Here is an 11,482-nt window from a genome sequence, read left to right on the forward strand (position 1 = left end):
TTCGATGGCCGGTGGCGCTGGACGAACGAGTGCTGGCCGGTGGCGGCCTCCCCCAAAAAAAATTTTGCTATTATTTTTGGTTTTTTTCGTATTTTCATTTTGCCGAGTGTAAATCTTTACCGAGTGCTTTTCCGGCACTCGGCAAAGGCTTTGCTGAGTGCCCGACAAAAAGCACTCGGCAAAGGCTTCTTTGCCGATTATTTTTTTGCCGAGTGCGGCACTCGGCAAAGCCTTTGCCGAGTGTATTTCAGGCTTTGCCGAGTGCCGCAGGCACTCGGCAAAGTGCGGGTTTCCAGTAGTGATGCATGAAGGACAGATTGAACACAAAGGGCTTTCTTCAGAGAAAAAAAAATTATGAATTCACGGATTTTTTTTTCTTTTGACAAAGCCAACCTAAGATTATGTTCTTTGTAGTCAGCAAGTTATGGAAGCTTTTGATCATGTCTTCACTCATTGTGGTGCTTCTAAAGCTTATTGGGCATCAATCGGGCTGCACAAAGTGCTCAATCTAGATAGCCTTGGTTCATTATTGAATCCCAACAATGAGCAGGGGGATGAGTGTACGTGCGTTGTGGGCGTCTACGTTGTACTGTATAATTTAAAAAAAACAATGAGCAGGGCATGTGTGCCAACGTGGTCGCTTAGGTAAGTGGCGGCAAGGAGCGGCTAGGAGATTCGACAAGGCACAACCCACTTGGGGCCCCTTCGAGTTCCACAGTTTCTCCTCCGAGCTTCCCCTCCCTCTCTAATCTGCCTCTCTGCGTGAATGCATACCTGGGATTGATCTAGAACAAGAAGTGGGTCTCGCTCTATGATTGTTTTTTATTTTTTTTCCAATTTATTTTTGCTGTGACTTGGTTTTTATGGGCTGAGATGGACTATCGTGCGGTAGGGCTGCAGGGCTTATCGTGCCGGCATGACAAGGCTAAGTAGGCTAAGGGTCATGCCTGGGCCTTGCACTGGGTATATAACGTCATGGCAGCACGACTAGCTAGCCGTGCCTTATTGTGCTCGCGTGTCTGTGCCAATTTGAACATCTATAATGTCGGGTCATAAGCCTAGAATCCATAAATCATATCCTATATTGACCCGCCATGAAGCCCCCTCTCACTTGGTCATAGCAGTGGTGCTACTTGTGCTACTCGCAAGTGCTCCGGTTGCTGTTGTTGGTAGGCTAGCTGTTGATGGTGCTGGTGCTTGGGCTATGACAGCGCAAGCGAGAGTGGCAGCGGCGGCATGAGAGAGAGCATGGAAGAAGATGAGGGATGGCATGTGGACCCCAAAACCTAGGTGCACAGAGTCAAGTAGCCACGTAGACGATTTCATGCAAACCTTGGTAAATCGGTACTTATTGTGTGGCTGATTAGCAAGTTTGAGATTATAGATCTATAGTTTTGGAAGCTAAGGATCTAGCTATATGGCATCGTCATGCAAGTTTAAATATCTCGTTTGACAAGTGTATTAAGTTTGGGATGTAGATAATTTTATGTTTAGGATCTAGATATAGCACCATCGTGCAAGTTTAATTTCACTGGTGTGGCCGGCCTCGGTAGGAGCAGGATAGCGAGATACATCTTCTTCCTCATGTTCTTACTCTCTCTTTATTTTACCGAAGAAACTGTCGTAGCGTCCAACACGTAGGGCGTGTTTGTTTGTCTGGAAAGGAGCCGGCTGCGTGTTCGTTTGCCTGGACATCGTTTGGGCCCGGCCGGCTCGCTCGGGACGCAATCGATGGTTCCCTTCACCTCTATATCTTTTTCCCTCACCCACGACGGCGCCACCTCGCTCTCGCTCCCAGCGGCGTCGCTCTCCGGCCGCCTCCCGCGCGCGCTGCTCCGCCACGACGCGCTCCTCTCCCTCGCGCTCCCGCGCAACAACCTCGATGCGCTCCACTCCCTCGAGCGCTCCGGGAGTGTGCCTGGCGGATTCCCCCGGACCAGCTCGCTACGGGTGGTGGATTCGAGGCGTCCGCTTGCCCGCACGTGCACCGGTGGTGCACCACCAGCCGCACCCCCGAGCTGCAGCAGTCTACTCTCGTAAGTTGAGAGATGCAACAGTAGGCCCTTGTTTAGTTCCTTTAAACTCCTGAAAAGTGCACTATACAAAAAGAAGATTTTCCGTCATATCAAACTTGCGGTACATACATGGAGTACTAAATGTAGACGAAATCAATAACTAATTGCACAGTTTACTTTAACTTTGCGAGATGAATCTTTTGAGCCTAATTAGTCAATGTTTGGACAATAATTCACAAATATAAACGAAATGATACAGTAGAGAATCTTCACTGTCATGCTGGATCGGTGCTCCATTCCAGTCTGCCGGGCTACTCGTGCATGACAAGTTGACAACAGGCCAACAATAGAGGAAAGCATTAAAAAAAAGGAAACAAAAAGGCAAAAAGATCCATTCCAGTGTGCCTGGCTACTCGTGCATGACAACAGGCCAACAGCATAGGAAAGCATTTTTTTAAATAGAAAACAAAAAGGCACAGCATAGGAATGCATTAAAAAAAGGCACAGTAGCCATTTTGATCCCTCGACTGTTATTCGAGGCTCAATTTCGTCCTTAAACTTTTAAAATGATCGTTTAGGTTCTCAAACTTTAATTTTAGGCTCAATTTTATCCTACAACTATGAAAATGATCGTTTCGGTCAACAAATTTTGCATTTTGAGCTTAATTTCATCCATAAACTATCAAAGTGCATTTAACTTTTATTTTCAACTCAATTTTGTCTATTCAAAAAGAAAACTTTATATTTTAGACATAATTTCATCCATAAATTATCAAAATTATAGATCTGTTATTGTTTCAATATATCCAAGAATAAATAGTGTTCGATGCAACTGTAATTACTCCCACAAATATTATTTATATAAAAATGGTACCATTATAAGGTAACACTAAAAATAATATCTTGGAATTATTAATGGCCACGAGAGAGTTTTTGGATGAATATTATTTTTTCTATCTCCAATCGTCGGTATAGTGGGTGTCGGGTTCATAAACCCGGGGTTCCTCATGGACCGACTTCCCAGCAAAGACTCGGCCCAGCAGACGACGTTGTGAACAATGCGCAACTCCTGGGCCGGCCCAAAAAACCTAACAATAGGACAGAAGGGCGACCAGCCTCCGATCGGAAGGTCTGGCCAAGGAGGAACGGCGCCCGCTTCCGACTCTGGCCCGCCTCTCCGACCGGAAGGCCTCGCTTCCGACTTCTGCCCGCCTCTCCGACCGAGGCTTGGCCGAGGAGGAACAACGCTCGCTTCCGACTCCGGCCCACCTCTCCGTCCGGAAGGCCTAGCGGAGGAGGAACAGTGCTCGCTTCTGACTTCGACCAGCGTCTTCGATCGGGGATGCATCGAACCTCTACTTACAGCTCTTTTCTGGCCGACTAGGACCAACTGACCGAGGCCGCCCACTCAGTAAGGACCCAAGGAACGGGTAGAGCAAGTAAGGCAGGATGCACAAAGTCAACCACAATACCGAGGACCGTACCCTATACACTTGCAAGGCTGTACCGATAGGACATGTCAGAAGGGTGTCCTGCAACCCTCCAGGCATGTCAGAACCCAAGCAGTGTTGTGGGCGTCGATATTTGCCCTACAGTGTTATGGGCGCCCTCAAACTCCCATACTAGGTGAACATGGTAAAACCCCCTACGTGTCTCTGAACATCAACAGTATGGCATGCACCGACATCTGCCATACCGGAAGAAGACAACGCAACATCCCACATGCATCTGACATCAACAGTATTGTGGGCGCCTACAATCGTCTTGTACCCGACGGCGTGGGCAATAAGACTTAGTAACATACGTACTCTCTCTTGTGACGCGCTCTCTCCCAACAGGGGAGATCAAAAAACTCCGAGGGGATCCCTCAGTTCACTCACACACAACAACAGAACCACTAGGTTTAAACCTCGAGCATAAGCTCAAACACTTAGCGCACAATGGAGCTCCCATCACTCTCGCCCCTTTAGACCAGAGTCTGACCGGACCTCTTGAACCCCCCATCTTTCTCCCTTTCGTTTGTAACCCCACAACAAACTTCGAGCACCTGGGCTCAGGAATAAAGTCACCGACTGACTCAAACTGGACATAGGGCACGTTGCCTGAACCAGTATAAACCCTGTGTCATTGACTGCTAGGTCACATCCGATCACAACGTACGGCAAAACTATAAATATTTACGTGTTGGTCACTTTCTGCACCGACAGTTGGTGCCGTCCGTGGGGAAGACGTTGTACGTTCACACTTTTGGTCATTGAATGGCCCACTTTTCTGCCACCTTCGCCATGGCGGGCTCAAGCGATACGACTCGCATCGGCTCGCTGGAGTTTCCCGCACTCCCACCTAGTTGGATGTGGGTTCCACCCGTCTTCAAGCCGTCCTAGACCTTCCTCTTCGGAAGCCTGGACTTCGTCGCCGATCGGCTCGGTGTGCTTCACCTCCGCGAGGAGGCACCCATCCCGTGCCCGTCGGAGGGGCGCCCTCCATCGGCTCCGGGACACCCGACGACTTCAACGACGAGGCGCCTGCGCTTCATTCGGAGCAAATGCTCTGCTCATTATTTATTATCTTCCGCCGATTATCCAGAGAGACCGCATTGTCCACACCGCAACCACCGCACGATCGGTTCCCCTACGGCCTCACATCCTCCATGGACGCGTACGCTCGGGGGCTTCGGAGCGCGCTGGCGCCATCTCCTCTCACATTCGAATTCGTGGGAATGGCGAACTATGCACCTACCAATTTCCACGAGCTCCTGAATGATGAGGTTGAGAGCGACGGCTCCAGCACCAGCGACGTGGCACCTAGCCACCGTCCGTCCCGGGAGTGCGCTATGGCGGACGCTTCGGGACAGCCGCCGGTGGTAGCGGAGTCCTTACAGACTCACACCCCTTCGGACTCTCGTGCGGGGGCCCTCACCCTTGCACAAGAGCACGTGGTTGAAATTAATAGAACCCGTGCGTGGTACGTTGTTTCGTAAGTCCACGGGACGATGAGGGTATACGGCTCGATCTTGTTCCTTCAATTAATAGAACCCGTGCTAAGTGTAAATGGAACGGTGTTTCCAAACGATGAACATGATCCTAATTAATTAAATTGGTCAAATTAATTAGCATAAGTTTTCCCTGCACGTAAGACTTAGAAAGTTCTAAAATAGCAAAGGTAAAATAGATAACTGAACTTCCCGTGTTGTCTCTTTTTTTTTTTCTTTCATCAATTGAATTTTGGGCCTCACGTTCCATCAGTGTTCCGAAAGATGTTCTATTATATTCCCGTTCCACAAATCGGGACGATGTTCTCGAAACATGAACGTGCCCACATCCCCGTTCCATGGCTGGTAAAGGCGAGACGCATCCTACTCTCTCTTTATTTTTCCAAAGAAACTGTCTATTAGCGTCAGCAGTGTACTCTCATATAGTTGAGAGATGCAGCAAGCTGAGATCGATTATTGGTAGGGGTAGAGCAGATAACAAAGCGCGGCAGCAGTCTGTCAGTTCCAAGCAAAAAAAAGTGGGATAAAACGAAAAATTCAAATAAAAAAGGTCCAGCAGTCTGTCAACAATAAGAAAAAATTAAATAAACATGGCCCATGCAGGTCTCGAACCTGCGACCTTCGCGTTATTAGCACGACGCTCTAACCAACTGAGCTAATAGGCCAGTGGTGTTTTTTGTTATATTACATGGTTATTGTTGCATATATTCAATTAAAGCATGGCCCACCATAACATGTGTTCATTTAAAATCTAAGTCTAAAAAAATAACCGAGAATCTCACCCGGAAAGTCTTGATTCGACAACTCCTAGGGGTAGGGATAATTATAAAAGGAGGTCAATCCGTATATCATCAAAAAGTCTCGTCTAATATATTTTTGCGGCAAAGCTCTTGCCAGCCGTTCTAAAAAATATATCATCAAAAAGGCCTAAAATAAAATTTTCCTAGGTTGGATGCCTGAGTGGTTAATAAGGACGGACTATAAATTCATTGACAATATGTCAACAATGGTTCAAATCCAGCTTGGCCCAAAAATCTAGTGCTTCAAGAATATGAACTAAATCCATTATACCTTTTTTATGGAAGAAAGAGTGTATTATCCATAGAAATAAAAGGATAAAGAGATATGGGGAAATTTATTTCTAATCCATATATAAGTAGTCTAGACTAGAGTGACTCACCTATCTTGAGTCACCCTGATTCAGCATGCATTCCAATGCAAAGTGAAAAAGATACACCAAGATAATATCATTAGTGTGAAACAAAAGGAATGTGGTCGTCTCTAAAAACTAGAATTGTCCATTAATAGAAGCGAACAACATGTTAGAACACCTAGCGCCAATAATGGTTCGTTACTAGAGGTGATCTTTATTATGTAACCGCCTCTATTAAATGATTAAAAGAGTTAGTCTTCGTAATATGGTCACCTTTGTTAATAGTCTATTAACAAAGTGGTTGCTTTGTTAGGATGACTATCTTTGTTAATCCTTTAAAAAAAAGTGATCATGCTAACTAGGAAAACACACGTCCCTGTTAATATTAACAAGAGGTATCATTACCGGAGGCAGACGTATTCCTTGGTCCATCTCACCATTTCTAGAGGCGGCACTCGTGAGCGTCCACCTCTATTAATATGGCTATGTATCTCTAAAAATCTATTTTTGTAATAGAAATTTCAGTATATTATCACACAGTTTAGTATTGTAGTTGTTGACATCTGTGATTAAACTCCAGAGTAAATGCACAAGTTATTTCTCCAATATAAAAGGTATATTGTTGAGGCTCGGACAGATATAATTGCACATCGGACTCGGATAGATTTATTTTACTCAATATGATGCCAACGATATCTATTTTGTATCTATATTCTATTTTCCACAAGAGATTTTTTTTCATTATCTTTTCTTTACTTCACACGATGCGGCGTGCCCCTCTCCATCCTAGTCATATACAACTCGGATCCATGGCCCATACTCATACGAGTTAGGACAACATGCGTGCCTAGTGATAGGCAAAGTACGATCTATAAGATGCGTCAACTGACAGTATGTGGAGTTCGATTCCAAACATATTTAAATGGATAATGATCGCTAAATAAATATCTAAACAACAAATCGTTTGGATGACCATGCAACAAGTTATTGGACAGGCTACAGTGACGAACGTCCACGCCTACTGCATGCCCTTGTGCATACGGGAGAGTTTTGTTTTGCGTGGGAACCACCCGCGCCACTCCATTTCTCGCGCACATGCATGCATGGGGACCGCCTGAACCCACGTGGGTCCCAGTCATCTGCCCCGCTTGTGGATGCGAGCCATGGATGCATTTGTCGGCCTCGGGAGTCCACACGCTAGCCCACGACGGCACCCCAGCAGTTGCAGTAGGCGGTTGCGACAGGTAGGTCCTATTGCATCATGTGCAACATCAAAATCTACTTTTGGAACATCCAAATGAAACACTTGCAACATACGTTTAAAATAGTTGAAACACTTGCAACATATGTCTGAAACACTTGCAAAACACTTGAAAACCATTGGAAACATGTGCAATATGCAACATCTAGATAAAACACTTGCATCATATGTGTGAAACATAGGCAACATCAAGATAAAACACTTGCAACGTATATATGAATACAGATGAAACATTTGGAACATACACTTGAAACATACGTGTATAGCCGTTGCAACATATGCAACATCGATCCCGATCTACTTTTGCAACATCCATATAAAACACCTGCAACATATTTTTGAAACATACATTTGCAACATGCGACGTATCCCGTTGCGGCCACCTCCGCCTCGGCAGTGGGGCACCACAATCGTAGCAGGAGGCGAGGCCAGAGGGCTTCTGTCCTAGGGCCCGGCGCTTCTCCTTGCGCCAGTGGCCACCGCCACCATGACCGCGAGAGGCCGCCACGTGGCACTACAAGAATTCTAGGCTTATGTGACAATTAGATTATGACGATAACAGCCTATTTCTTGTCATTGTCTGCCTATAGTGATAAAGTCACTACCGTCATAGAAAGTGGGTCACTAACCAGCTTCTGTGACCATTAGAGGACATTGTCAATGATACGGTGATGATAGTTCTCTTGTCATTGATGCAATGGCACGACTAAAATCGTCACAACATATTCAACAGAATAGCGCCACGTGTATGATGACATGGCAATTTACTTTCAGCCCATATAGCATGGGCTTTTTTCATTATTATTTTCTTTTACCATCAGCGCCTAATTGGCCCAAATGTTTTTTGGTCCAGCTACAAATTGGTGTCTTTTTTTTCATTGCAGCCCAACATTACAATGAGGCCCATATTGTGGGCTGGCCCAATTAAAAAATCATCACAAATAATATAATAGTAATGACCATACATAATTGGTGCCCCAAACATGTATCAGACTGACCGTACATAAACAATAGGCATACAAAATGGCTCACTGTACATGAACAAATAGGCATACAAAATGGCTCACATCCTAGTGTAACAGTCCATACACCAACATGTAGTGCCAGCTATTTGTTCACTAAACAGGTTAATTTGTTCCAGCTATTTCTCCTGTGGCTACCCCCTACGATTCTGAAGCAGACCAACTGGTTATGCATGCCTGCAACTAGAAATTGACGTAGTTAGAATCAGCTCAGATCACTTCGAAATCCATACTCTACTGGAAATCAAAACTGAATACTCCTGTCCTATGGATGAAAACTACTAACAAGAACTGGCTGGCTGGCTTTAAGCCGGTGGCTGGTTCTGGCCCTCACGAAACCACTATTCACGTCCTACCAGAACAGTAATTTTCTCTCACAATAATCAGCTGAAACAGTATTTTTCAGTCCTGCCGAACAGGCCCATGGCAGCGGGAGTGGGAGCGCCGCACGCACACGAGACAGCTGTGGGCCTGGGAGCTAGCCGTGGTAGGATCTGCGTGGCGGTCGAAGCGGCCAGCGCAGAAACCATCGCCGGGGACAAAAGGTCTGGAGCGTACGGGCATGGGTGGATATGGAGCAAAGCTCACACAGCCACACCGGCTGCGGAAGGCAGCCACAGGTCACCGCATGCGAAGTCGAGGAACCGCTGCGCAGCGGCGAATGGCGGCCTTCATGCCTTGGCCGTGATCGACGACGTGCACAGCAGCATATGATCAAGAATGTGACATAACTATACATGATAAGATAGGATAAGAATGTGACATAACTATACATGATAAGATACGCCGTGCACAGCAGCATATGAGACGAGAGGATAAGATAGGAGAGAGTTAATAATAAGATCGGATGGTAGCGAGAATGAAGACATGCATCCGAGGCTCCTTCTGGGTCCGCTACAGCTTTCGGATGGTCGGATGCCCTCAGCACAGCAGCATTTTCGACGTTATGCGTTCTATTGGAACGTACCGACACATTGCTTGCGGGCTTGCACCAACGACGACAGATGATGCTAGAGTTGTAAATTATCGTTCCAATGTACGCGAAGCTAGTATATGATCAAGTGATAAATACATAGGCAAATATCCATTTTTTGAAGTATAATATACATAAAAAATCTATTGTTGAGAGCTGTGATGTGCCGTATTATTTTTTCCATGCATGTGACATAACTATACATGATATATTGACCGTGCATTGCATGCATGCACGATGCATACAACACATTCAACATCAGTCACTTTTGCTTCAACCATCCGTTCTTTTTTCGTTCCATGTTTTGAACAAAGCGTGGTGGTACGTTTGTTACGCGCGAGGTGTGATGTGCGCCCTGAGCGGCGACTTCATCTTGGTGATGAACCCATAGAGCTCCGTCATGTCAACACCACCACCATCGGCACTGCCACTGCCTTCCTCCCCCACCGTCGGCAGCGCCGCCGCCGTCCACTCGAACTCACGCACCAGCGGGGCAAGGAAGTCTTTGATGAACTGCACGGCCATCGAGGCACCCGGGCACGCCCTCTGCCCCGCGCCGAACGGCATCATCCTGATCTCCTTCGGCCCCGCGGGTACCGGACCAACGTCTTCGCCTTCACCGCCGGGAAGGAAACGCTCCGGCCGGAACTCGTCGGGATCCGTCCATAGCCTGCTGTCCTTCCCGATGTCCCCTAGCATGAACTGCACCCGCATGCCGCCAGCCGGTACGGTTGCTGTGCCAACCACCGCGCCCTCGGAACGGACCTCGCGCATGACCAGCTGGAATGGCGGGTGCAGCCGGAGGCCTTCGAGCACGACGGCGTGCAGGTACGTCGTCGACCTGCCGGCAGGGCACTTGTCCGAGACGGAGCCATCGTCAGCATCACCACCACCATGACCATGGTTCCCGGCGATGACCTCACGGCGTAGCTTTGCCTGGATCTCCGGCTGGTTGACGAGATGGGCGAGCGTCCACTCAAGAGCGGTCACGACCCCCTCCGCGGCACCGAAGAACTCCACGACGAGGCTCACCATCTCGCCCTCCGTGAGCGCACGCTTGTCCCGGGGATCGTCTTCGTCGGGGATGCTACGGTTGTCGATGAGCGTGTCGAGGTAAGGTCGTCGGACGCCGCCACTGTCGCCGGCGCCATCATGGTGCCCAGTCCTTTGACGACGGCGCCTCGCCGCCTCGATGAGGGGGACGAACAGCGCGGCCTGCTGGCTGCGGAAGGCGAGGAACCGTCGCCACTTTCTCCAGTGCCAGAGTCTCGCCATGGTTGAGCGGGCGAAGACCTTGGCTTCCGCGATGGCGGCAGTGAACTCCAGCATCATGGGTTCCATGGAACGCACGTGGCGCGCGTCGACGTCGTCGCCGAAGCAAACGCGCGCGAGCATGGAGAACACCGCGGGGTAGAGTTTGTGACGGATGACCACGTCGCCGGCGCCGAGGCCGGCGACGTGGGCGTCCACGGCATCCTGCTGGAGCGGAGCCAGGAGGCCTTGCCGCCAGGGCTGGAGAATCGCGGCGTTGAGGTTAGACCGGAGCGCGCGCCAGTGGGGGCCGTAGGGCACCGTGGTGAGCCCATGGCTCTGGCTGCGGCGGCGCCGGCCTGTGATCAGCGGCACGGGGAAGGGCGTGGCTGGGCGGTTCGAGAACACGTCGGCCTGCTCAATGAGCGCCTGGCGAGCGACGGCCGCGTCGCGGATTTTAATGGTTGGCTGCCGGTGGGAGCGTGCGGTGCTCCTCCGCCGCCGGTACTGAGCAAGGCAAACGATTATAATGGCCAGGATGAAGCTAAGCAGCTGAATTGCTTCCATGGCTTCTAGACTCAACTCAACTATGCATGCAATGCAAAGGCTAAATTTATATAGAACACTAGAAGATAACAGCGCATTGCTGCGAGAATTACGAAGAATTTAGAAATTAGAATAGAATTAAGTGGAGATGGTAGTTAATGCAAGAAGATGTGGATGACTTTAGAATGAAATTAAGTGGAGATGACGTGGATAGTTTGCATTAAGAAATTAGAAGTTAGTGAGATGACATGTCTATAAGTGGGAGATGA

At 48.3% G+C, this 11,482-nt stretch overlaps 1 protein-coding gene and 1 non-coding gene across 2 annotated transcripts; both read right to left on the bottom strand.

Moving 5' to 3' along the window:
• Window positions 1-5,598: 5,598 nt before the first annotated feature.
• TRNAI-AAU (transfer RNA isoleucine (anticodon AAU)) lies at window positions 5,599-5,672 on the bottom strand. Its single transcript has one exon. It is a non-coding gene; the product is annotated as a tRNA-Ile (tRNA).
• A 4,074-nt stretch (window positions 5,673-9,746) lies between these two features.
• On the bottom strand, window positions 9,747-11,234 carry LOC136502999 (cytochrome P450 89A2-like). Its single transcript, XM_066498222.1, has one exon. It carries the CDS (start codon window positions 11,232-11,234, stop codon window positions 9,747-9,749), a length of 1,488 nt encoding a protein of 495 aa, XP_066354319.1.
• Between the last annotated feature and the right edge of the window lie 248 nt (window positions 11,235-11,482).

The sequence above is a fragment of the Miscanthus floridulus genome, chromosome 14 (assembly GCF_019320115.1).
Source record: "Miscanthus floridulus cultivar M001 chromosome 14, ASM1932011v1, whole genome shotgun sequence".
In the NCBI taxonomy this organism is placed as follows: Eukaryota; Viridiplantae; Streptophyta; class Magnoliopsida; order Poales; family Poaceae; genus Miscanthus; species Miscanthus floridulus.